This window comes from Gasterosteus aculeatus, chromosome 9 (genome assembly GCF_964276395.1).
Source record: "Gasterosteus aculeatus chromosome 9, fGasAcu3.hap1.1, whole genome shotgun sequence".
NCBI lineage: Eukaryota > Metazoa > Chordata > Actinopteri > Perciformes > Gasterosteidae > Gasterosteus > Gasterosteus aculeatus.
Genome location: NC_135696.1, coordinates 14,814,633 through 14,839,085, shown reverse-complemented (window position 1 = coordinate 14,839,085; position 24,453 = coordinate 14,814,633). Strand labels below are relative to the sequence as shown.

At 40.4% G+C, this 24,453-nt stretch overlaps 6 protein-coding genes and 1 long non-coding RNA gene across 10 annotated transcripts; 5 read left to right on the top strand and 2 right to left on the bottom strand.

Moving 5' to 3' along the window:
* Positions 1–48: 48 nt before the first annotated feature.
* scpp1 (secretory calcium-binding phosphoprotein 1) lies at positions 49–2,837 on the bottom strand. The gene is made up of 9 exons (XM_040187696.2): positions 2,522–2,837; positions 2,242–2,296; positions 1,947–1,994; positions 1,591–1,641; positions 1,457–1,483; positions 1,262–1,333; positions 999–1,040; positions 824–883; positions 49–740 (listed from the first exon to the last, which is right to left on the bottom strand). The coding sequence occupies exons 2-9, from the start codon at positions 2,293–2,295 to the stop codon at positions 219–221; spliced, it is 876 nt and encodes a 291-aa protein (XP_040043630.2). The 5' UTR covers position 2,296; positions 2,522–2,837; the 3' UTR covers positions 49–218.
* A 2,003-nt stretch (positions 2,838–4,840) lies between these two features.
* On the top strand, positions 4,841–10,536 carry sparcl1 (SPARC-like 1). 2 transcript variants are annotated; one of them, XM_040187702.2, is made up of 11 exons: positions 4,841–5,092; positions 6,085–6,140; positions 6,233–6,298; positions 6,383–7,396; positions 7,564–7,672; positions 8,045–8,166; positions 8,247–8,367; positions 8,457–8,593; positions 8,853–9,001; positions 9,218–9,366; positions 9,980–10,536. In XM_040187702.2, exons 2-11 carry the CDS (start codon positions 6,087–6,089, stop codon positions 10,006–10,008), a joined length of 1,950 nt encoding a protein of 649 aa, XP_040043636.2. In that variant the 5' UTR covers positions 4,841–5,092; positions 6,085–6,086; the 3' UTR covers positions 10,009–10,536. The 2 variants fall into 2 exon arrangements, with proteins under 2 accessions (XP_040043636.2, XP_040043637.2); XM_040187703.2 differs by lacking the exon at positions 4,841–5,092 and adding an exon at positions 5,801–5,964.
* Positions 10,537–10,839: 303 nt separating this feature from the next.
* LOC144411602 (uncharacterized) lies at positions 10,840–11,655 on the top strand. The gene has a single exon (XM_078109046.1). It carries the CDS (start codon positions 10,885–10,887, stop codon positions 11,545–11,547), a length of 663 nt encoding a protein of 220 aa, XP_077965172.1. The 5' UTR covers positions 10,840–10,884; the 3' UTR covers positions 11,548–11,655.
* Positions 11,656–13,652: 1,997 nt separating this feature from the next.
* On the top strand, positions 13,653–15,774 carry scpp9 (secretory calcium-binding phosphoprotein 9). Its single transcript, XM_040187084.2, has 9 exons — positions 13,653–13,778; positions 13,916–13,975; positions 14,084–14,098; positions 14,181–14,468; positions 14,905–14,979; positions 15,088–15,147; positions 15,276–15,341; positions 15,424–15,474; positions 15,547–15,774. Exons 2-9 carry the CDS (start codon positions 13,931–13,933, stop codon positions 15,613–15,615), a joined length of 669 nt encoding a protein of 222 aa, XP_040043018.2. The 5' UTR covers positions 13,653–13,778; positions 13,916–13,930; the 3' UTR covers positions 15,616–15,774.
* A 1,050-nt stretch (positions 15,775–16,824) lies between these two features.
* odam (odontogenic, ameloblast associated) lies at positions 16,825–19,400 on the top strand. Of its 2 annotated transcripts, none has more exons than XM_040185402.2 (10): positions 16,825–16,942; positions 17,032–17,097; positions 17,181–17,216; positions 17,289–17,336; positions 17,477–17,725; positions 17,807–17,863; positions 17,957–18,073; positions 18,854–18,883; positions 18,994–19,077; positions 19,189–19,400. In XM_040185402.2, the coding sequence occupies exons 1-10, from the start codon at positions 16,895–16,897 to the stop codon at positions 19,222–19,224; spliced, it is 771 nt and encodes a 256-aa protein (XP_040041336.2). In that variant the 5' UTR covers positions 16,825–16,894; the 3' UTR covers positions 19,225–19,400. The 2 variants fall into 2 exon arrangements, with proteins under 2 accessions (XP_040041336.2, XP_040041335.2); XM_040185401.2 differs by having other exon boundaries at positions 16,826–16,942; positions 18,851–18,883.
* LOC120824547 (uncharacterized) lies at positions 19,388–22,574 on the bottom strand. 2 transcript variants are annotated; one of them, XM_040185403.2, is made up of 13 exons: positions 22,413–22,573; positions 22,201–22,323; positions 21,382–21,498; positions 20,805–20,825; positions 20,684–20,704; positions 20,481–20,507; positions 20,330–20,356; positions 20,197–20,226; positions 20,080–20,109; positions 19,916–19,951; positions 19,769–19,804; positions 19,628–19,690; positions 19,388–19,516 (listed from the first exon to the last, which is right to left on the bottom strand). In XM_040185403.2, the coding sequence occupies exons 1-12, from the start codon at positions 22,521–22,523 to the stop codon at positions 19,637–19,639; spliced, it is 633 nt and encodes a 210-aa protein (XP_040041337.2). In that variant the 5' UTR covers positions 22,524–22,573; the 3' UTR covers positions 19,388–19,516; positions 19,628–19,636. The 2 variants fall into 2 exon arrangements, with proteins under 2 accessions (XP_040041337.2, XP_040041338.2); XM_040185404.2 differs by lacking the exon at positions 19,628–19,690 and having other exon boundaries at positions 22,413–22,574.
* Positions 22,575–23,326: 752 nt separating this feature from the next.
* LOC144411601 (uncharacterized) lies at positions 23,327–24,214 on the top strand. The gene is made up of 4 exons (XR_013468797.1): positions 23,327–23,433; positions 23,554–23,627; positions 23,743–23,811; positions 23,921–24,214. It is a non-coding gene; the product is annotated as an uncharacterized LOC144411601 (long non-coding RNA).
* The last annotated feature ends 239 nt before the right edge of the window (positions 24,215–24,453 follow it).

The window sequence follows — 24,453 nt, the reverse complement described above, 5'->3', positions numbered from 1 at the left end:
ACTGCTCTTATATGATTAATAACTATAAAAACATGCAAGGACCCGTAGCAATTTTATATTATCTCTTTATTATTATCATCAAAACAAATAAATGCTTAGTCGCCATCATCGTCAAAATATCAATCACATATACAAAAATCAATCAGATGCATTTAAAATGTTAATGCCAAATTCAACATTCAGAAGCAAAGGGCAAGAGAAAACTGCACTCCACTTCCTCATCTCCTTAAACTAAACTCCCTTTCATCCTCATCTGGCACCATCAGAGAGTCCACCGAGTAATGAGCGTCATCTCCAATATCTTGGAACAAATACTCTTCACTCTCACAGCTCTGAGTTCCGTTCACACAGTCTTTGGTTTCGAGTTGTCCCAGCAAAGCGTCGTCACTGGCCTCGCTCCCCTCCACGCTCGTGCTGGAATCACTGCTGTCACTGCTGTCACTGGTCTCGCTGGTCTCACTGGTCTCGTTGCTTTCGCTACTGGTGCTCTCACTGCTGTCGTTGGTGGAGACAGCAGCACCTTCGCTGCTGTCTGCACTGTCGCTGGTGGTGTCACCGCTGTCAGCGGGATTCTCCACCAGCGGCAGGTGTGTGTCGACCCCCTGTCTGATGGTGGCGCTGGTGGAGGTATTATTGGCCGGTTTTTCCGTGAGTTGGTCTGACTGACCCTTGACCTCTGCGCTGGAATTGTCCTCCGCACTCAGGTCTCGGATGACGGTCGCAAACATTTGAATCCAGCTCTGAGGCAGGGAATGAGGGGAGTATAGTGTTACTCGATCAGCTCAACAGAGACATTGTGTTAAATAAGAAACGGTGCACCCACCTTTCGAATGTTTTCCTCACTGCCCATGCTGTTATCTGTGGTTTCGGCCATGGGGTCTGCCTGTGGAAATACAGTGAATATGAGCCACGTGGAAACCAGAAGGGTGGAGTGCCACACATTAACGTTTCACCAACATACTAGGTTTCTCAAAAATACTTTATTTAATTAGTCTTACCACATCCTTCTCATCCAGTAGACTGTTACTCTCCTCTTCAGTCTGTTTTTGGAAAGGATACATGCAGCTTTAGAAAATAATGCATTTATCTCCAAAATAGAGAACGCAGTTTCATTTAATTAATGCATTGAGGACACTTTTGTTCATTATTAGTTATATTACTTCTACAATTCTTAAAATTTGATGAAACTGAGGAGATTAACCCAACAAATAATAATAATGTTGTTTAGTGATAACAGTAAAGTTAAAAAAAGACAACAGACCTTATCCTCTGATGTTGATTCTGTTGATGTTGATTCTGATTCTGATTCTGATGAAGACTCTGAACTCTGACTCTGAAAAGATATCCAGCATAAAGGATCATTCGGACATAACTACATATCACGTCTCGAAGTAATTCAATCTAAATGTTTAGATCACATGCAGAAATTGACAATGGACAAATCACTCTAACTTACTTGTTTTGAGGTACTTTCTTCAGAGCTCTGCAACAGAAACAGAAAAATACACCCATTAGGGGAAAATAGACGAGCAAAAGTGATGCATAAAGTCTATATTAATTTATTTTTTACTGCAATAAATGTACGCATACCAAGAGAGCTGAGGTTCCATTTTCCGATGATTGTGAAGACAAATTCTCAGTCTGGGAAAGAAAAACACGTTATTCGCATACCATTGTGTATTTAATTATACCGTATAAGTGCAACTCCCTCAATCATCCCAATCAAGCCATTGCTGCTTATGGGTGTAGACACACAGAATAGTAATCAGTGTCTGAAAAGGGAATTGTCTGGAGGTCTGAAGACTCTTCAAGCAACCGCACCTATTGCTGACAGAACACAACCTGCCTTCGGGCGAATGATTTATGTGTGAATAGCTTTGAGTTCCTGTGCTGGAACACCAAGAGTCAAATGCTTTAGGAAGAGACTGATTTCAGATAGCACTCACCGAGTTAGAGTCAAGCTCATTCGATTCCAAAACAGCATTGAAGGAAATCTATTGGGGAAAAAATGAATCGAAGGTCACTGTTGAGATTAATGAAGTCTCTCAGTTTGCAATAAATGGGTACATGTATATTATATATATATCTATCAATTAAGGTAATAATCAGAAATCTGAAAATGCACCACAAAGGACCTGATGCTAATATTTCAGAAAACTTGATGCATGTGAGTTGAATTACATGATGTTCACACTGAAAAGCCATGTCATAGTATTTTTTTCTTCCGTTTATCATACTTACTGGATTGGAGAAAACTGCTCCCATCAGGCAAAACATTATTATGTTGACCATCATTCTGTAACAGACATCCAGCTCGGGATTAATAGGGTCACTGGTTTTATATAATTCATTTTACAATTTTACTTATATTGTATACGTTCCCCCTACGGAAATTTAGGGTAAAGTGGTTTGTGGTCATAAAAATACAACAACTTAAACTTTGGAATAATTAAAAAACTATAGCAACAAATCAGCAGCAATTGTCACGCAGTAAGTGTAATTCATGCAGTAAATATTTTACCTTTTTGTCCTTTATATTCAGAGCTTGAGTAAGAAATGTCCTGTTCAGCAGCAGCTACCAGGAGTGCCTGTTCTGGGCCGCGTTTGGAAAGCTGGCGGTTGAGGCCGTAAAAGCTTGACGTGTGGATCTGCCGTGGAAAGCTCCCAGAACCACTGCATATAAGTAACCTTAATCAAAGCCATTGCATCACTTCCTCCCGGGTTGTCTTTTGACTGTTGGCACGCGTGGGTGTACTTGTTTCCGGAGAAAAGGCTCAAAACAACATTCCCACTGGCACGATTGCGGGTGCAAACACCGGAGATGCACGCACACAGTCGTTTCATTGAACCGCTGCGTGTCCTCCGCCCCCGCTCCAGTCTTCAGTGAAACATAGTGTAGCATTCTAAACCATAGGGTTTGTGGCATGTTGAGAAAGCAAGCTCACCCACTCGGTGGGGAAAGGGGGGCCAGACGGGGCCCTACTCTTGTTTCCGGGGAGGAGGTTGCTCTTTATTTTTATGTTCAGTTAAATTATAAAATAATTATTAGCTACATGAAGCAGCTGAGAGGTAGTGTCTTGCTCATTGGTAGATTAAAACATGTCAAGAAATATTGAATCGTACACATTGAATACACAACGTTTTATTTAAAAATCCGCCAGATTTTATTGTATATTGTACTCGATGTTACATGATGTTATTGGAAATGCGTCTTGCTCTTGGAAATAGGGCATTTTACAGTAGAGGGCCTAAATTGAGGCTTGGATTTTTCCTCCGTAAAGCTGTTTCCTGGATATCCATATATGGTCAGGCCTAAAATAAGATTACAGAATTTCTTGTTTAACCTCACTTTGGATTTCGACCGTGCAACAGAAACATGTAATTAGACTGGATGTTCACCAGTCTGGATCTTCCTGCCAAAAAGCCACAGCTAACCCTTGTTGTAAGTTCCTGTTTTAGCAGCAACGTGCTGAAAGAGAAGGCACCATTTCTCCAAAGTATAAAAGAAAACAAACTCACAAATAGCCAGCTAGCATAGTTAGCTTGTATAAATACTACTTGTATATGGACTAGTTGGCTTTTAACAGGAAGCAAAAGGATGCTGCTTCTGTGCAGATCATTTGAGTCAATACTAAGATAGCAGTGGTTTATTTAACTCTTTCAGTTCTGTTCTAGTACTTGATGATAGAACATATTGTCTTGGGACTTTTTAAAGGTAAACGTCAGTATATCTATATAATGTCATAGTGCAAAATAAACTAACCGTACTGTAATACAGGTGTTGTAATACGTCTGGACTATTAATGAATCCACATTTTGAATGCAGGTTTTTTACAGTTTTGTGCTGGTTATTTTAGCTCAGTTAAATATCTGACTACGTCTTCCACCACTAGCTGAAAGGCATATTTCCTGAGAGCTCCTTAGGAGATTTAGTAACATTTCTTAAGCTCTTGAGCTTCATCAACAGAGCTTGCAGGTATCATGAGTTCCCAGACTACCGTTTACATTTTAACGTGAACAATACCATTCATTACAGCATTTCCGTTGATGTGAAAGGGTTTTGTGTGTTACAATTAGAAAATGCGAGACAGGTGAATAGATCATGAGCAGTGAATGAAAAAACACATTTTTATCATGTTGTTATCCTCATCGGACTCATCACATCACCACTCGTAATATGTTAGTTGCGTCAAGATCACAGTGAAACAGGGACATCTAGTGTCCAAAATGAAAAGTCTTTAAATGTTAAAAGTTTTACTTTATCAAAAACAAACTACACAGACTTAATAAAACGTTCCCAAAACCAAAAAAATAAATAAGTAATTTGACATGGTTGACTCCGAATGGTGCCGTATCCACAGGAGATGTACATACTTAAATTATTTCCAGGTACACCAGGTACACCATGTGGCTGCTGAACTATTAACTATCTCTCTTATTTATTTGGATGTTTCTGGCAAAGAGAGCAGAGCATTAGCATGTAGTTTTCAGTCCAAAAAAGACTCTGATAGGTGCAATAATGCACGTCCTGTCTTTGTGGAACAATAATCGGGTTTACCTTATCTGTGTTTCACATCTATGGGGTGCAAACAGTGTTTACCTGTAATGCAGCAATAGTACATAGCCACTGTAAACAGGTAATTGTAACAGTGTTAGTAATTTACCAACTTTATGCGATAAAATATCAAACAACGTGAAGAAAAATATTTGCTATTTGCTTTTTAATGTCAAGAATAAATTTGAAAAATAAGTACAGATATAATTCACCTTCCAGATCAACATTATTTTTCCTCTTTTTTTTTTCACCCTAGAGTGCCGCTTTTTTAATAATCATCATTTTGGCAAACAGAGTAGTCAAATGAAGAGCAGTGTTGGATCTCTCTCCCTCCCTCTCCCATTGTCAATGTAGCTCAAAGACCCTCCCAAAGTATAGAAAAAGTGTTGTCACTGTCTCCCCAAAAATCTGCTTGTGTGTTTTGCAGTCAGTCAGTCAGTGTAGACAGTGTGAGCGCCGTCTCGAATACAAAAAGGACACCTTCATAGGTTCGACACACACAAAGCTTGTCATTTCTCTTGCAAGCCCCAGCCTCAGGTAAGATCCTAATTATTGAGACTTTTCTATTGCTTTGTAATTTATTAATGATTAACTAGAAGTGTTTAACATTGTATTGATTTACTTTATGTTTACAATCAAACTTTTCATGTGTTGTATATTGCACGTATAACATATACGTGCAAGTAGCCTCATTTCTCGGTGGCCAAAACTTTACTTTCATTTAGTTTTACACAAGATATTGTGCCTGTTAATAGTCTGTAAATTTGAATGTGGCTTTCTTATAGCTGTGCCTGTAATCTATTTACCCACTTACATTTTCGATTATAGTCAAATCTCAATAGATAAAAATAAAAATAAATATCATATAAATAGTAAAATAAATCAAATATTTATTGAATTGCAAAGATAAATCTACGACTCACAGGTAATATGGATGTAGTATTAGAGCTAAACAGTTGATATTTGTCATCAGAACAGCACTGTGGGTCGAAGTTCCCACAGTGCTGTTAGGGAGGAAATTTAGGTATAAAAGTCAAACATTGCCTCAATATTAAAAAGATCAAACCCCCCCCCCCCCCCCCCACCACCACCGACCCGTCTACACCTATTGGTGTTTAGTGGGCCAGACGAGAGGACCATTGTTCCCCTGGACCGGCCCAGTAGTGTCTTTTTTTTTCTGCCCAAAAGTTTGTGGACATAGTCAACTTTTTCCAGTCTGGTAGCTTTCGATGTTTACTTTAGCCTGATTGTGACTTTTGAGAGAGAGAGAGAGAGAGAGAGAGAGAGAGAGAGAGAGACGTATCTCAGAAGCCTGTAAAGTGTTGGCTGCACATACATGCACTTTTTGTTTAAACTTTGACAGATCTGCCAAGTTGAGAGCTTTCATGTCAGAAATCGGATTGTTTATAGTGTGTTTTCTTATATCAATTCATCCAAATTCCAGCTCTGCTGTGAATAATTCAAACATGTAATCCAAATTTGTGTGAATTGATGTCCCGTGTTTAAAGCATTCCTTTCCATTGTTTCAGGTATGAGAACCGGCTTAGTGTTCCTTTGCTTGCTGGCGGCGGCATTTGCCCTGTCGGTAAGTAATGTTTGATTTTTGATTTTACATTAGACGGATCAAGTGGTGTAAGATTTGTTTAATGCATTACGAATGATCCCCATTACATCTAGGTAAAGAGCAAACCCCATGGAAAACATCATGGATTGCATAAGACGTCCCACAAAGCCAAAGAAAAGGTAGAGCAGGACTCTAAAATGATTGTTATGTGGTATTGTTTGATGACGATTTCACGTTTTTTCTTCGTTTTCTCCTGAATAAAGGACATTATCTCAGAGGAGGCAGACAAGCCACAGATCTTACCCACTCTAGTCACGTTTGAGGCAGGCACTCAGGAGCAGGAAGACGACGAACTGAGCTCCCAAGATAATGCTAATGTGAAAAAGGAGGAGGGAGAGTTTGAGGAGACTGAAGGGAGCAACAAAAACCGAGCAGTTCTGCTAAGCGAGGAGGAGTTGGTAGACATCTTGAAGAAAGAAGTACTAGAGGAGCAGGAGGCAGAAGATCGAGTGCTAGAGGACGGCGAAGAAGTGGAGATGGATATGAGCAAGGTGGAGCCTAGTAAGGTTGTGGAGGACGAATCTGAGGTGAAGGAGAGGAAGTTGGGCGAAAAACTAGAAATGGAGGTGACAAATGAGGATGAAGAAGAAGAAGTAAAAGATGAGAGCATAGAAGACACTGAAATGCTGGACAAAGGCGAAGTTGAGGTGGAAAATGTGTCCCTCAAGGAAAAGGAAGAAATCTCTGCTGTAAAAAAAGCAGACAGAGAGGAGGGAGGTTTGTTGCTGGAGGAATCAGACGGAAGCACAGAGTCAGACATCGTCGTTGATCTCAACTATGCTGCTGATAGCGGCATCGTACAACCGCTACAAAGCGCATCCGCTAAAATAAAACCAAAAAAAGAGGCTAAAGAGAGGGGAACCCGTCACAAAGCACTGACCTCCATGCCACAAAACAGTGAGGCAGTCGTGAGGGAGGAAGTGTCCGACCAGGCCGGATCCAACAGTGCCGATGAAGTTAATGTGGATCCTCAAGAACCAAAGAGCAGATCAGGGTTTAAACCTGGTTCCGAAGCAGCTGCAAAGGAGGAAGAGGAGAGTAAGAATGACAGCGGAAGTCACTCCGAGGGGAAAACAAGGAAGCAAAAGAAGAACAGGAGGGCGAGGAAGCACTCTCCACAGACCGAGGAAACACAGAACCCGGTTCCTCAGGCGTCTGAGGGCAGCAGTGTTGATAATACAGCCCAAAAGGCCAAGAGGAGGAGGGCAGGAAAATGGGTAATGCACTGAAAATGTACACTTACTTTATTTTCAGTGTGAATAATACTTTGGGCGTTATAATGGACTACTTGTAAAGCCCTCAACTGCTCCCTCTCTCCACTCCTCATAGCAATGTCAGGCAGCCGTTGGGTCATTTAATATATTTTTTCATGTTTTATTTCCAGGGTCCTTTAGTAGGAATGAATCCAGTGCAGATAAGAGCCACACTGGATCTCTACCCGAGCTCCAGGGCCCCTCTTGGTGGAGGCATAAATAGCTCAGAAGCCCCTGCCGGTTGGTTGATTCAACACTCACCATACAGACTAATGCACTATGCCGACAGCATCACACGGGAATCTGCTGACTGGATCATATAGCTAAAACTTCCGCATGAGTAGCGTCGCTCTGCTCCATGGTCGCTACCAAAACACAGCTTAAAGTTTGCACAAAGGAGATCAAGTTGAATTTGATGGCTGTACAAACTCAGATGGCAGAGGAATGTCGGTGAGGGTGCGTTGTGGTTGCAGCTCGTTGATTTCAGATCGCAGCGCGGCAAAATGGGACCAAACCAAAATCCTCAAAATGATTCTTGATGCAACTAATTTTAATATGCAGGACAAAGCTTTTAGGTCCAAGGTCATTGCTGTGCATGTTTTTTCCTTCTAGATCCTTGTAACAACTTTCCCTGCAAACGTGGAAAGACGTGTAAACTCGACGCGGACGATAAGCCGAGCTGTGTGTGTCAAGAGCCGTCAAAATGTCCCCCCGGTGTGAATGACTTTGATCATGTGAGTACGAGAGAACGATGTTCGACCGTGTTGCTGCTGCACCGAATTTGGATTGTTGCTCATTGTTTGATTTTCCGAAGGTTTGTGGAACAGACAACCAAACGTACGTTACATCGTGTGAACTCTTTGCTACCAAATGCAACCTGGAGGGCACTAAGAAAGGGCAGAGGCTTCATCTGGACTACACGGGGCCGTGCAAACGTGAGAGTTGACCTCTGAGCAAAGCACAAGGTCTAAACGGTTTCTATTGGAATATTTCAACGCTGGCTGTTGTCTGTTTTTTCTTGCAGTGATACCTCAATGTGTGGACACTGAACTGATCCAGTTCCCTCTACGAATGAGAGATTGGCTGAAAAATGTGCTGCTGCAGCTCTATGAGCACGACTTTATGTTTCCTGGCTTACTCACACCTAAACAGCGCTTCAGAGTAAGATCCACTGCTCAAATTAACATGTGGCATCCTAAGCTTTTATGAAATAAAACTATTTTTTTATATTCCTCTTAAAAATTGTTTCAGGACTATGCTTTCACTGTATTATGTTACTTTCATTTGAATCAACCAGTCCACTGGTGAATCAGAAAGTCCCACAGCAGCTCTGCGACATGAAGAACTTCTATCCGACGTATGCTGTAAAAAGCTTTAGGTAACCACAGTAAATTCAACTTTAGTGTTTTGTATTCTGTAGGTGAAGAAAATCTCTGAGAGTGAGCGGCGTCTTCATGCTGGCGACCACACTGTGGAGCTGCTAGCGCAGGACTTTGAGAAGAACTACAACATGTACATCTACCCAGTGCACTGGCAGTTTGCACAACTGGACCAACACCCTTCTGACAGGTACATTTTATTCCTCTCTGCTGTATAGTGAACTTTCTCCACCTTAAAACTGACCTTAGTGCTCAGGAATGGTCACCGAAGTCATTGAAACCAACGCGTTTGCTCATTGTCAACAATGTAGCGAATAAAACGCATCCACGAGTCCTTCTATAAAGCACAAACATACGGCACTGTAAGCGATGCAAACGATCACAACTGATTTTTCGTCCTGTGCAGAGTCTTGTCCCACTCAGAGCTGGCCCCACTTCGAGTGCCACTGGTGCCGATGGAGCACTGCACCTCCCGCTTCTTTCAAGAGTGCGACGCTGACAAGGACAAGCAGGTGTCCTTTAAAGAGTGGACTTCCTGTTTCGGTATCAATAACGGTGAGAGCAACACCATGATACACTCTTCTATCCATGGATGATTTTAACTGACGACTCTGTGTTGAGGGGCCACGGTGGTGTTGTGGTTAGAACTGTCGCCTCACAGCAAAAAAAAGGTTCTTGGTTTAAAACCACCTAGCAGTTTTTCTGTGTGGTGTTTGCATGATCTTCTTGCGTCTGTGCGGGTTCAGTTCGGGTACTCCGGCTTCCTCATACGGTCCAAAAACCTGCTCTGGGAGTTAGTGGGGGACTCTGAAAATGCCCGTAGTTGAACGTGACAGGGAATGCTTGTTAGTCTCTGTGTCAGCTGTGCGATTGACCGGCTACCCGTCGGAGGTGTTCCCAGTGTCTCATAAACAAGACTTGTGTGTCTCGTTACTTTAATCAAATTCTTTGTTAGTGACCATGTTAGTGTTTTCTTGTTTTTGTGTAATGTCATATTTTATTAAATGAATGACAATAAATATACAATTCAAGTTATAATGTAAAATTACTGTACCATTGCATTTTTTGTGAGGGTTCAGTGGAATTGCACATTTTTTCCATGGATTGATGAAAAATGAGGTTCTTCATTCTTCATCTTAATACTTCCTGCTATCTGTTTCCTTCACAGATGATATGGACGCCAACCTGCTATTCTGAGGTTCTTTTTTGACCTCCATCAACTACATAAGCAGCTTGAGATGGTACAGCATGGTGTTTGTGCAGCCTGAAGATTCCACGACCCTCATAACAACCACAAGAAACTCATTTTTACTTCCTGCTATAGAGAGCAAGTGTTGTTGGTCAGTGCTGTTATTTTGTGTCAGCCTGAGCTTTGGACCCAAGATTTGTATTTAGACTAAGCCGCTAGACTTATTTCATTAGATTACAGTAAAGCGTTATGTTTAGCTGTTATTTTTTAACATAAACTGTTTCTTGATGTATTCCAAACTGGGGAATCATCAGCTCATTAAAAGCAAGTTAAAGTATTTAGTAAAACAGAACTGTGTTGTTTTATGGAGTGATTTAGTAAATAAGTACTCTTTAAATGAAGGTGAAGTCATTCTACAGTGGGAAAACAGTTACTGTATTTTTATCTTAGTGGTACATTTTGTAAATGTTTGTCTGTGCGTGTACGCTTCCTTGCAGCTTAATTCAATCTTACTGAAATAAAGTTATTGCATCATATTTGTGTAAACTCTTTATGCTTTAATACAATGTTTTATTCAACCCTCAATTTCCCTGATGCCACCATGACATGAAAATACGACCTAGGCAACATTGGTTTTGAGAATGCAAGTCACTGATAACCAGTCAGGGTTTGCCCACATAATCCAGAATAATGGCCCTCTCTCAGGTAACAAAGCAAAAAATAGCCTGCAGCGTGGTCATGATGATTACACTGTCTTGTTGTTTTGCGACAAGTCGCTGGACTGTGATTGGACGTTACCTGGTGATCACCCAACCTGAAGCTCTCTATAAAAGCAGAGACAGAAGCAGCTCGTCACCTGTCGTCTGTCCGCTGTTACCGAGATAATGTTCTGCATACTGTGGCTTATCTTCCAGGCTTTGGCTGTGGTGGTGGAGGGTGGTGTTTCTTCAGGAAGTGGTGAAACACTTACCGTTGGGGGAGTGAATCTCAATGGAGCCGCAGGCGGAAACAACGGCAACCCTGCGACTCAAAACGGGGTCCCGATAAATGGCGAACCGCTCGTGGCGCACTTGGTCCAACTCGGCGGCTCGTTTTTCATCCAGCCAGTTGGAAACCCAGCAGGCCAGGCTCCCCTGCACCGGCTGATTCCAGTCGGAGCCCTCCAGCAAGGTGGGACGTTCCTCGCGGGCCAGGCGGGCACAGCCAACGTGAACCCGCAAGGGCAGTTGACGCCAGGCGGTGGGCCGGTCACGGTGTTTGCTGTGCTGCCACAGGGAAATGCTGGAGCAAACCCACAGGGTTCCCCGTTGGCTCCCGGCCAAGTGCATCTGATCCCGCTGACCGGGCTGAACGTCCAGCAACAGCTGGGCGGCGCAGGCGGGAGGGCGGCCGGCAGACTGAGGTTCCAGCGGTCGGTGGCGGCTCGCCTCGGGAGGACGCGGCCTCCGGCGACGAAGGCGATGGCAGCGGAAGAGGAGGAGGAGGAGGAGGAGGAGGAAGGCTCTGGGATGGAGATGGAGGGGAAGCAAGCAAAAACGAGACCATAAAGTTGTCGTGGATATGTCATGAGTTGTTCAATACATCCTGATCCTGTCTCAAGAAATGTTATAAATTATTTTCATCTTAACTAATGACCAATAAATGGTGGAAGTCAATGGTTGAATCTGTGTGGTTTTTATTCCAATTGATCAATAAAATACATGCATGATTGCACATTATCCAGAACATGAAATATGGTTGAACAATGATAAACCTCATGGGTGTGGCTCGTCGGATATTTAAATAAGTGACTGGTACAAATATGTATACATGTGTATTTACAGTGCACTGCTTATTTATACATACAACATGGTGATTTGAGTCTCCAAATGTGAAAAGCACCTTAAAAAACATATCTCACGTCATCCCTGAATAGATTTGTGTTTGTAAAGAAAACTATGATGAATATATTCCTCTATAAATTCATATAATCACACATAAAAAAACATATTTCCAAAATTACATTAAGAAATCACATTTGTCACGTTATTTAACAGCAAAACAGGAAGACAACTTTACTTAATTTGAACTGCATGACAGTGTGTAATTAGAATAAAGCTCAAGACCAGACTTCCACAAAGGGTGTTTACCTGTGGGCGGCTTTCCCAGACAGCTCCAGCATGTGGCAACAGACAACCACACTGGGAATACATGTAAACAACTTGAAAAAATGAATCAGAATCAGAATCAAAACTCTTCATATAATCTGCATCACCAAGATTAATTTTGGCCAACAGTCCATCTAACCTACAAAGCTCACTCAGACCAACAAAACACCTCGTACGTGTCTCACGTGTCTCAAAATCTAGACTGTGTACTGTAATATGTATCATCTAACCTGTTGTTTTGCCAGAAAATTTGTACTATTGACGCAACTGTTGAGCGGTGCAGATTTTGCCTCCCTCAAAGTGAGAACCCTGGTTCCTGGTTATGTACAGTATTTCATCAGATATCACGGCTCTTGGTCTTCCTCTCTTTTGTCCTTACACCGTCCCTCATATTACTCCTCTTTGCCCACCAACCTGTCTTCTGTGATCCATGATTCCAAACTAAATCAGTTCCAAGCTATCGCCTTTTACTGAAACATTGCAATGAGAGTAAAGCAGGACACCTGGGTTGGCTTTGAGCTGAAATTGAAATTAGCTTGAACTGATTATTCTTAGATTTTTCTTTTGTTTTTGTTTTTTTGCTAAGAGTTTCTGTATTTCAAAATAATTACTGCGGAAATGTTTGAAATGTGTCATGTTCTGATTTGAATGTGCTTTTATCAGTGTTGAAACCAATGTGTCAGCATGTAAAAAATATCCTGCAAATATAATTTTTTTTGCAGTTTATGGAGTGTGAATGACAAAAGTGAAAAATGTGGTACATTGAATGCATTTTGTCTCTAAGCAATGAAAAGTTATTCCCAGTCAGGTCCGTATACACTTGGTTTGAGTTTAAAAAAACGGTATCGCACATGTTACACAAAGAGGAATTTGACTTGATGAACTATATCAAATATCTGCTCCCGTAATTAGGAAAAATCTGATGTTTTAACAAATGAAACGCCATGAACAGTTTGTGTTCCTCACTGCTGAGTTGCTGTGCAATACGAGTAGTTGTTTGAGAGCTGGTGTGAGAAGAAACCATCTTTGGACAAATATAAACCAAACTCAAATCCCAGTGAGGCTTATAGAATATACTTACAGTATTTCAACTCTGCATTATAATAAAGCAGCAGGAAACATGAAATATTCTGTTTTGCTTTAAGAGGGCGGCTTGCTTGGTAAATGTTTAATTACATATAAGATGACACAGTTATTTTTTCATGTTCTGTCCATAAAAGAACTTAATGATGATGCCAGTTGTTTTCCTCCTGTGACCACAACCCACAACATTTAGATGGTTCATATGCTGGTTTTTGGTCAGGAGGAACCAGAAACCTCAGCAAAGCCCAAGATGCCGAGTCACCCTGTTATTGTCGGTGGTCACTCTTCTGATACGAGAACAATCTACGGTCGACTGGGGGGGGGGGGTATACATTTCTTTAAATCTTGTACCATAGATAAAGAAGATGTCATATCACACACAGGTTCCCATGACACACAGGTGGCAAATACAGCTTATGATCAAGTCAGAGTTCTCCTCTCTAATTGGCTCGTAATAATCTCCGGGACAGATAAAAGGTGCTCTAAACTCAGAAAGCAAAATAGAGTCCACTTGGCACGCACCATTTGAAACGAGAACAAAGAACAAGGTATGGTGCCATTCAGATTTTATAATAGGATGGTAATGTACAATGTAGTTTGGAAATGCAGAAATAGTTTAACTGAAATCATGGAGATATTACCAACAATGTTTATTTCTCATTAGTTTATTCTTGTCTGTTTGCAGGTGTCAGGCTGCAAAATGAAGCTTCTTCTCCTCATCACGTTTATAACAACAATATACTATGTGAGCACATTATCTGTCTATCTATTTAACAATTCATATGGTATATGATATCTATCTAATACTAGTGCATTTAATTTCTGTCCGGTCTCACTTATTCACTCACTGCAGGTCAGCGCGGGCAAGGTAAGAAAAAACAACTCCTACTAATTTGTATTTGATAAAGGCGTAAATCTAAAACCAGAGCGCTCCTTCCTCCTTCACACAGAAACAGAGGATGCTGGCAGCTATGAACGCAATGAATGGAGGAATGATGGGAGGGATGAACCCGGGAATGAACGCAGGCATGATGGGAGGGATGAACGGCGCCATGAACCCAGGAATGATGGGAGGAATGAACGCAGGGATGAACCCAGGGATGAACCCAGGGATGATGGGAGGAATGAACGGAGTATTGGCAAACAGAGTGAACCCTGGGATGATGGCGGGGGGCTTGAACCCACCTGTGGTCGCTGCTGGTGGAGCAGGTTTCATTGGGCAGCCACAGTTTGCTGGGGTGAGTGTATCAGGTTGTCATGTGATCACAGCACTTATGACATTATTTGAAAATGTTTTTCAAATTGGTAAAGAAGTGTTTTAGAGTTTTAGCAGTCCTAGAATTGTTTAATGCATATCTGCTTTAGGCTTTAGGTTGTTACATACGTAGAACAGGTATTAAGACACAGATAATAAGCAGAACTTGCCTGGTACGATACTGTAATGTAACTCTAACCTCACCACAGGACGGCCCTCGCCTGTTTTCTCAATGTCATGAGTAGACTGTAAATACTACTATTTGCCAGCAATTTGTGCATTATAAACTGAATACAGATTAATTGTAAGTCAGATAGAGCATGATATGATTAACAACATTATATTTCAAAGCAGTACAATAAAAAATAATTACCCTCATGAGAATATTCACAACTGTGCCTTCTCTCTCTATCCCAAAGTTTGTTCCCGGAGTTCCTGCTTTCAATGCACCGGCACCCATTCCCAACGTGTACGCTGTGCCTGCAGTCAATGGGGTTAGTGTTGAATGACCTGTGAATGTGTTAAGAATATCTTGATGTTGTATCGAGCTCCTGAGTAACACCCAGAACCATGGATATGTGTCTTTTTTTGTCCACTGTCAGTTTCCTTTCATGGGAGTTCCTCAAATGGCCCAAGTGAATCCTCCTCAGCAACCTCTGATGGTAATCCCTCACCTCAATTCACAATACTCAGCCCACACACACACACACACACTTTTATTACAGGCTACATGATAATTGGTGGATATTGTACTTCGCTTTAGACACTAAATGTTTCTGCCGATGTTTAGGGGATCACAGGTGGTGTCACTCAACAACAGCTTCCTTTTCAGCCTGATCCACTCGGGAGATTTAGGGTAGGAACAGCGAAAAATAAACTTTACTAGATGTGAATGCTGATGAAAAATACTGGATAATTGTTGTATGTTGATTCTCCAGCGTCAGGTCGTGAAACGGGACAACACCTTAAAGAGCACTGTGGAAACTCAGGTAAGATTAAATGAGTACATTTAGGTGGATAACGCTGTTCATTCACTCTCTGTTCCCTCTTCAATCCCGCAGATTCCAGCTCCCTCCGAAATAACCACAACAACTCCCTGTGACAAGGACTATCAACATGAAGATTATTAACATGACATTAACATCAATTGTCAAAGTGATAACATCCCTTGACCTATTACTATTATTTCTTTAACCAATGATCTATAGAATAAATCCAAGCAACAACTAAAAAAACTACTAATGTAACATGTTACCTGTTTAATAAAATAAATTCTATTTTAAATGAAAGTTGTTTTGTGTAACCCTTCAATTTAACACCTATGCGTTGAAACAGTTCTTACCAATAAAAAGTTGTCACGATTGCAATATGTAATGTTTCTCTACTGCCATCTAGAGAATATAATACAAATTGCTGCATAATGTTTTGCACTGAAATAAATCCACATTTTAAACAACCCTCAAAATAAGAAGAGCTTTGTTGGGGGTTTCACTTATTGCATTTAAAGTTAACTGAAACCAGTGATGACTTCCATAATATAATCATATATAAAATATGATATATAGAATATATATATTAAATCTCTCTCTCTCTCTCTCTCTCTCTCTGTGTATATATATATATATATATATATATATATATATATATATATATATATATATATATATTTTTAACATGTCTCATGAAGTATATGTAAATAATTGTCAAATTGACGTGGCTTATTGGAAGGGATCCTCAGGGATCATTAATGTTATTATTAACACCTGTAAAAATATAATAAGGCAGTTTTATTGCACTGCAAGTTCACAAGCAAAAGACAAGCAATCACTTTTAATTCTGAACAGAAAAAAAGTCAATGATTTGTAGTAAAATGTATTATTTTTAAAGCAGATTCACAAAAACAGCTTGTGCAAATTTACCAGTTTCTTTTACTGTTTGTCTTCAAAACGTATCCCACCTCAGTCAGCGTTTACTATAATACCCACTATTTACCAATTAGATGCCAACATCAGTCAGCGCACAAAGAACAACTCCTGACAAATGTCTAATTATATGCTTCTGTTTGCCATTTTTTTCTCATGTTGAATAAGAATAAACGCATGCAACATTTTTACACACAGGACGTGAACGCAGGACCCAGAAGAGCACTGAGACTAAAACACTCATGGAAAAAGCTGCTGTTACATGTTTGTTGAAAACACAAAAGATTAAGAAACTTTTAGAGGATTTTCAATAGCTTGAGGCAGAGCATGTCATGGTGTTTAGAGACATTACCTACACATAATAACATACCTGGCTCCGAGTCTGAGTCTGATGCCATGAGGAACGTCTATCCCGCTGACCACACGGCGTCTGGAGGGGTTTGCCATGGGACTATAACAGCTCACATGATCACAATTTAAAAGGGACATGGACGGAGGGAGGACACAGGCACACAGCAGCGGAACCAGAGCAACAGTAAGATGTCTCGTTTTAATTCTGTCAAGGTGAAATAGAAGAAAGGATATGTTTTTTTAAAACATGCTTTGTGTTTGTATCGATTGTAGGACATAATGAAGTTGCAGACTTCCCTTCTCTTGGTTTGTCTATTTAGGACAAGCTTCGCTCTTCCAGTGAGTTAACAATATAGAATGTTTCTCATATCTTCAAAAAATTGCAGAGATGACTTTCTTGTCCTATTTCTTGTGTTTTACAGTTGCAGATTGGAATTATTGCAAGCAACAGCAATGAGGTAATAATATCTGTCAAAACATTTATTGGTTGCAACGTCTAAATCCCAAATTAATTAAATTTGTCTGTTCAGATTTTCCGACTGAATGGACTAACTCTTGCAACTCTTGGACAAACTCAGGTACTGGAAATGCATAAAAAACCTTTTAGCTTTTCTTGCAACACTAGTATAATGTGCATTCCTTTGTCAAATGCACAAAGCTTTACATGTGTGGATGGAAACAAAGCGAAGCAAACTAAACCGGACTCTTCCCGCCGCAGGCGTCATCAATGTTGCCCCAGTATGTGTTTCAGCAGCAGCAGCCGGAGGTGCTGCTCACTCCACAGATGGTGAACATGAACCCTCAAGGGAACAATCCCTTTGGCCCCCAGGGGCCCCAGCTGTATCTCCCCGCCCAGGGCAACCATCTAATGCCTATGGTCGTACCAAATGGCCAGCCGGAGCAGCTCGGACCACCGCAGGACCCCAACTCTCCCAACGTTCCTCAGCAGGCCCAAAACCCTTTTCAGGTACAACAAAGCACCTTGAGTATGCAGTAACCCCCTCAGAGTAGTACGGAGAAATTAATTAAAACTTTGAATATACTTCAGGGCTTCCCATATTTCCAGTACCCGTCTTACGGATTTCCCCAGTTGACCAGACAACAGGTAGGAAGTAAAACACATTGACCAGTGCGCGAGCCGCAATATTTGTTTCTTCAGATGCTCACCGCTGATTTAAATTCATTATTTTGTCAACAGGGCTTTCCATACTTTTATCCTCCTTATGGCTATCCGCAGCAGAGAAACAATGTGGTGCTGCAGCCCAACAACGGTCAGCTGGAGAGAAGCACACGGAGACCACAGCTCCCTCTGCAGGTGAGACCCACAACATGGCATGTGGTTCTAAGTTGCATGGAGTAGGCCGAAAGTCGAGAGTACACTTGTGGTATATTCAGTTGAAAAACACATTTTGGCTTGTGGCTTTCATTACCGTCACAGAAGTGTTCAGTGCATTTTTTCATGCATATTTTCATGCATAGGAATGTAAGAGGGTCGTCGTGGCGCAGGGGTTAGAGAAGGTGTGCTGGGAAGCACAAGGTTGGTGGTTCGATTCCAGGCTGCCGCTTGTTCCATGTCGAAGTGTCCCTGAGCAAGACACCTAACCCCTAATTGCTCCCCGGGCAAAAATGTGAATAAGCCATGGGTTTAAAGTGTAATGTAAGTCGCTTTGGATAAAAGCGTCTGCTAAATGACATGTAATGTAATGTAATGTAATGTAAGAAAAACAGAGCTACTAAGGTAATTTATAATATGATTACGTCTCTTTTGCTCTTTGAATTACGGTTAGGAACTGATGCAGCGGCTATTATGAGAAAAGACCAGAGTTAATCCTAATAACAGAGCTGCAGATGTTGAGTCATGTCTGGTAACTTTGATGCAAAGTCGACTGTCTGATCATGTCATGTCAGCCAAGTCTCATTTCAGAGTGGAATCACCTTATGAGCTTGTTTTCTCGCATATTATGCCTGTCTTTTTAAAATCTGTTAAAGGTCATGCCAAAAAGCTGTAGCAATTCTAAAACTTTGAATTTAAAATATAGATAAATTCCTCAACATACTTTAAAATCCTTTTTTTCTGCACATCTTCCTTTAGCAGGCTTCTCAACCTAAGGTGCAAACTGAACAAGTAAGTTCACTACATACATCTATTGATGTCTACAATTTCACAAAAATGAGGACACAATTGTGTGGCGAATCAGTCTAATTACTGTGACTTTGTAACGTTCTCTCTAACAGACATGGCCACTGGGGACACAGAAAGAAGCCACCACGCTTCCTCCCGATCCTCGTGGCGACACATCTGGCCCGGGTGTCGATGAGGTATGATTTTATACATTCAAACAAAACCCTGGTTTCTGGTATACTTTGCTCGCGTTCAAGTTGTGCAGGATTTGATTTGATTTGGATTAACTATTGTTTTTATTTCTCCAGGGTCAGTCCAACTTCCCATTCCTCTTCGAGCCTTAAATGTCACTTGGGAAATATCAAGAAGTTGATCAGAAAATGATTTTCTGTGTATTTGGTCGAATAAACTATTCGGGAGTGTAGCATTCTTCAAAATGCAATATGGACTCGATTGTATTTACATTATTCTCCATTCTGTGCTCTTACAACGTGTCAAATAAAGAACTTTCTCAAAGGGATTTAAGAGTTTTATTTTGGCATCCAGAATGTATTCTTGTAGAGGAAATTTCTCAGAATAAACAAGAAACAAATTTGTTGAGTTAGTCAATTAAAATGTATTGATGTTGGTTTCCTCCTGAGGAAAGTGAGGAAGAAGGAAAACAGATCAGCAGTAGTTACAGTTGTAAACTAATTCAGTAAATCAGTAAATTAGTAAATTAAAGTTTTTCTATTATAACATCCTCACCTTTTATTGTCAATACATTTCATCAGAATGGTTTTCTTCTCCAATGAATTTACGAGGGTTCATCTTGAGAAGAAAACACGTTGTTCAAATTAGACTTAAACCAAAGACAACAAACAAACAACATAAATCGTCTCTACTTACAAGTTTAAAAATGCCAAACTCAAGGGAGACTTTGTTCTTCAATTGGAAAAAGAGAAGCTGTGATTAACACTTAATATGTCTGAAGTGAATATATGTTATACATCTGTAAAAAATTACATAAATTAGACTGAACAACATGGAGATTACCGGCTCTGTGGCATTGTAGATCAGCTTCACAAATTCCTAAAATTGAGATTAAGAGAGACACAAATAACATTTTTTTTATATCAAATCAAAGATCAAGTAATAAAAAAGTGGAAAATACAGTAGGTCTCATATTTTTGGCATTTGACTGAAATGAAAGGTTATACCCCATTCTTTGGAAACGCGTCTCTTCCTCTCTGTGGGGGACGTACAAATTATTTAGCTACGATTCTGAGCTTTGACACTGTAATTACTTCTAAAAATAGTTCAATAATATTTTATACCTTATGGTCCTGAGGTTCTCCTGGTCCTTGCTGTGGATGGATTGTCCGTCATTAGAGGAAATGGATAATGAAAAAAATCTTTCTCCAGATTATTTTACTGTAATAAACATTTTTATTAAAGTTGATTCACTACCTTTGGCATCAGAAATATGTTCTCCCCCTGTAACATTTTTACACCAAAGGTCAGCGAAGTCATAACATTCCATAAGACAGTGTCATTTACAAAATAGAAGCAATAATTTCCCAATAAAAGTTAGATCAAGCCACTAAATCATATTGTTTACCTCCTTCAGTGTTACATCAGTGACGTTCTGTGAATGAAACACCACACGGTTATTTGAAATATAAAGTCCATTGTCAAACCCGTCATTTCAAACACTGTATATCTGACATATATATCCATAGATGTATGGATATATATATATATATATATATATATATATATATATATATATATATATATATATATATATGTATATCATCTTACCTGAAATGTCACATTGTCAACCTGTAAAGATATTGTAAACACAAGAAAATCAGGGTTTCGCCAGCTGTTCTGGTAGATATGAGTGTGTAGATGTCACATTGAGAGACGACAGGAGGCCTACCTTGAAAACAGGGGAAAACACCTAAAGAAGAAAGACACAGCTGTGTATCAACCTTTGTTATCATGTGGCATTCATAACAGCTCAACAGCATAACGGCTCAGCAAAGGTGTTTAAGGTGTTTAAGATACGCTTATAAAGCACCTTTGAGATGCAAACATGAATGATGAAAGACAAAAGCCGCAGACATCGAATACAGGCAACAACTAATACAAATCCACAGAACAACAATAGTGAAAAGCTTCTGAAATCAAAGCTTTAGTTGAAGCTGTAGCAGGCTGGATGGGAAAGCTGAGGGGTTGATTCTCTGTGCTAAGTCATGTCGTCTCATGCAAATGCATGACAGTTTTAGCTGCATGGCGGTGCTTTGACTTCTATTTTTTGATAAATTTCAAATTGGACCTTTCATTTTAAGATTGTATAAGATATTCTTGAGAGAAAAAATGTCATAAATAGTCATATAATTTAAACGATTCTGGGATATAAAGTTGAACGACATCAGGAGTGAACTTCAGACTTTAACGACTAGAGACACAATTTATTTCCCTTTTGTCTTGTCATGATTTCATTATGAGCTTACCATTGGAACAGGGTTCCTCCTGTTGGGCTTCTGGCCCCTTGAAGGTCCTCCGCGTCTCCCAGATTGCCTGTTTGGCCCAGAAAGATGGCGTCTAAGCCGGACAGTGACACCAGGAACCTGTGTGGAGCACAGAAAAAGTGCAGTATTGTAAGTTATGCATAAATTGAAGAATTAGGTTGACTCACTGGGAGTCGCTGCTATCGGATTTCCTTCCTGGATAAGGTATTATAAGCATCCTATAGATCAGTTTAACCGACTTAAATTCAAAGTAACTTTTTGTTCATATAATTCCAAACAATTTGTTGAAGATCAAGCTGGATTTCAGTTAATCACTAGTTTTTGGCCACATTTTTTTTCCTTCTGATATTAAATTAGAAAAGCAAGATGATATCTACAAGCCCTTTTCTAAACAGGAAGTCAGACTGGAGGGAGGGGGAAAATAAGTAGCTTCACGTTCTCCAGAGCTAAAAACATTTTGCCGGCACAAGTTCTCTGCTTGACATGGTTTCTTTGTTTAATGCCATCGCACACAGAAAGGTCAAACCATCAATTTGTGATTTTAAACAGGTTTGAATGGTGCAACCATTGACTGATGAAACCCAAAATATACGTCTGTCTGGTACGTTGGTTGCAGGGAAACCTCGCGGAAGTCACTTTGGGTAGTGACGAATAAATCATTTGAGCAAAAAATCACATTATTGTCGTCAACAAAACGAGACAAATTCTTGAAAACAGGAAAAAAGCATGTTTCCCCCCCAAATATTTAAATATTCCTGTAATACTATAATGACACTGGTCGATATTGTGTGATGTAAATACTTGTCTTTTGCCCGAAGTCGAAACGTGAGAAAGGTGGTCAGAGTCCCCTGCTGGCCAGTCTCCACTTGACCCTTCGTCAACATCTTCTGGGCCCCGTGTCACTGGCTGCTCACCATCCCCACGCTGAACGAAATAGGTATTTTAATGACAAATACTAGATGATACAGATGGCATGGAAGTTCCTCTGGACCTGTGAGTCTTTTCCCTGTTACCTTAGAGTCCGCAACAGCAGGCGGAAACTTTCCATCCTGCCATGGCCTGCGCGAACCTGGCTGAGCAGCCACCGCGGACAAAACTAACGCTGCAACACACAAGAGCTGCATCGCTTCCGAAGAACCTGTAGGAAGATAGAGCAAATTGAACTCAAGCTAACCGATTTAAGCGCTAAAATCGACAAGACATTCCACATTGCACGTCACTCGGCGTCCACTCTAACACTCACCTGTGCTTTGTGTGTTGTCCCTCGTGCATGAATACTTATATCAGGCACGAGACATTGAGACACACCACGCATTTCTCAAGACAACGCATCTTAGCCACGCTTAATTATGTGCAACACAGCAGTTACTCCACACATGGTTTTGCTAATGTTATTTTAATTTACCTTGATCGCTGTTTTTTAGCAAACGGTGGACGATAACAACAGTGATTAATGGTGAAAAAATATATACTGGGACTTAATTATCATCATTAATGAGTGTATTGTTGTGTTGTAATTTTGAAGAGGAAATAGCAGTAATTAATTTCCCACACGGAGGAATAGGAAGCAATGCATGCTTTGGGTGTTGGCTGTTACCTGCCTAAGCCGCTAAGTAACATGATTTGTAATACAACAAAGAATGTACAGGTGTGACATGTTTTCTGATTTGCCAATATTGACGAGGGAAGAATAAGAATAAAGACACTGAACCTAAAAATAAAAAAACAAATGTCTCTTATTATACTAAAGATGATATCAAGATTTTACATTTCACACGAATCCATTGTTCACTGTATTATGAGATATTGAAAATGTGCTACGATCCCTGTCTGGTTTCCATGTCTGATAGTTACGCATACCTTGAACGGTAGAAGTGGAAGATTTCCTAATATTTGTAATTTCCCAACAATGCTGTTGGCGAATGAGATGAGACCCCCGATTCTGTGACGGTATATAAGATAATCTCAACATTCAGAGCAACAACAACCTCTTACATCTGCAAGACAGTCTGCTGAAGTTTGGGAGACTTGAAGGTAATTATATGAATGATTTGTTCTATCTGTGAACGGTCGGTGGAGATTTAACTGATATTTTGGAAAAGCTGTTTTCCAGCTGTTTAGCTGTTTAAGTCTTTGTGACTTTATTTTTGTCAGAAGAGATCACTGTAATCATGCTGAAAGAAGTGCTGGTGCTGGGATGCCTCCTGAGCCTCGTTCTGGCTCAGCCTGTAAGTGTGACGATCTCCTACTCAATATCAATACCACTGCTCCCGTATGCTGACACCATGACTTTTACTGTGACAACATAATGAAGGAAATGTTGAACTTGTGTGTTTTCTACAGGGGGACACGGAGCACAAACGACTTGCTCGGTCTAACTCCAACTCTAACTCCGGCTCAAATTCCAATGAGGTGAATACTTTTTAAACCTTCTTCAACACTCCTGATGAGGGATTACTGTAAAATCCATAAAAACCCCTCTGTTGTTTATTGACAGTGAATACTTGTGATTTTCTTAAAGGTTTCCACATCAGCAGCCAACCAGCTGATTCAGCAACAGTTGCTCCAGATCCTTCTGAACTTCCTCATCCAACAAGCGAACACTCCTGCAACAACCACAACTGCAGCTACAACGACTGCAGCAACTACTGTCACTACTCCTCGAGTTCGAACAACCTAAGCTAAAGAACTTTAGTTTGCTCACCAGCTCGGTTGCACAATGTCTTAACCGCAGTGTTTTCACATGAATTATTCTTCAATTGTGTTTATTCTCTGTGAAATCTGCTGAATAAAACTCATTCATTGAAAGCATCAACACGATTCTTTTGGTTTTCTTATTATCCACATGAGAAACATTAATGAAGGTGTGCAGAGAGGTGTGTATCATAGAATGTATTATAGATAGATGGATAAATACACCCATGCATGGTTCCCCTTTTCCAAACACGTCAGTCTCGGACTCTGTGGCAACGTACATAGTTTCATTACATTATCGGCCTTTGATTAAATATAAAATCTCAGCCCACGATGACAGAGCATTGATGACTGAGTCTG

Bases quoted from the DNA above. Each gene is read 5' to 3' on its own strand.
- scpp1 (XM_040187696.2), bottom strand. From the start codon at position 2,295: ATGATGGTCAACATAATAATGTTTTGCCTGATGGGAGCAGTTTTCTCC. The intron at 1,995-2,241 runs GTAAGTATGATA...TTTCCCCAATAG, and splicing joins GAGCAGTTTTCTCCAATCCA to ATTTCCTTCAATGCTGTTTT. The intron at 1,334-1,456 runs GTAAGTTAGAGT...ATATCTTTTCAG, and splicing joins AAGAAAGTACCTCAAAACAA to AGTCAGAGTTCAGAGTCTTC.
- sparcl1 (XM_040187702.2), top strand. From the start codon at position 6,087: ATGAGAACCGGCTTAGTGTTCCTTTGCTTGCTGGCGGCGGCATTTGCC. The intron at 6,141-6,232 runs GTAAGTAATGTT...CATTACATCTAG, and splicing joins CGGCGGCATTTGCCCTGTCG to GTAAAGAGCAAACCCCATGG. The intron at 9,367-9,979 runs GTGAGAGCAACA...TTTCCTTCACAG, and splicing joins CTGTTTCGGTATCAATAACG to ATGATATGGACGCCAACCTG.
- LOC144411602 (XM_078109046.1), top strand. From the start codon at position 10,885: ATGTTCTGCATACTGTGGCTTATCTTCCAGGCTTTGGCTGTGGTGGTG.
- scpp9 (XM_040187084.2), top strand. From the start codon at position 13,931: ATGAAGCTTCTTCTCCTCATCACGTTTATAACAACAATATACTAT. The intron at 15,342-15,423 runs GTAGGAACAGCG...TTGATTCTCCAG, and splicing joins ATCCACTCGGGAGATTTAGG to CGTCAGGTCGTGAAACGGGA. The intron at 15,475-15,546 runs GTAAGATTAAAT...TCAATCCCGCAG, and splicing joins AGAGCACTGTGGAAACTCAG to ATTCCAGCTCCCTCCGAAAT.
- odam (XM_040185401.2), top strand. From the start codon at position 16,895: ATGGACGGAGGGAGGACACAGGCACACAGCAGCGGAACCAGAGCAACA. The intron at 17,217-17,288 runs GTAATAATATCT...TTGTCTGTTCAG, and splicing joins TTGCAAGCAACAGCAATGAG to ATTTTCCGACTGAATGGACT. The intron at 17,337-17,476 runs GTACTGGAAATG...TTCCCGCCGCAG, and splicing joins CAACTCTTGGACAAACTCAG to GCGTCATCAATGTTGCCCCA.
- LOC120824547 (XM_040185403.2), bottom strand. From the start codon at position 22,523: ATGCAGCTCTTGTGTGTTGCAGCGTTAGTTTTGTCCGCGGTGGCTGCT. The intron at 20,508-20,683 runs GTAAGATGATAT...TTTCATTCACAG, and splicing joins TTGACAATGTGACATTTCAG to AACGTCACTGATGTAACACT. The intron at 19,691-19,768 runs GTAAGTAGAGAC...TTTCTTCTCAAG, and splicing joins AGTTTGGCATTTTTAAACTT to ATGAACCCTCGTAAATTCAT.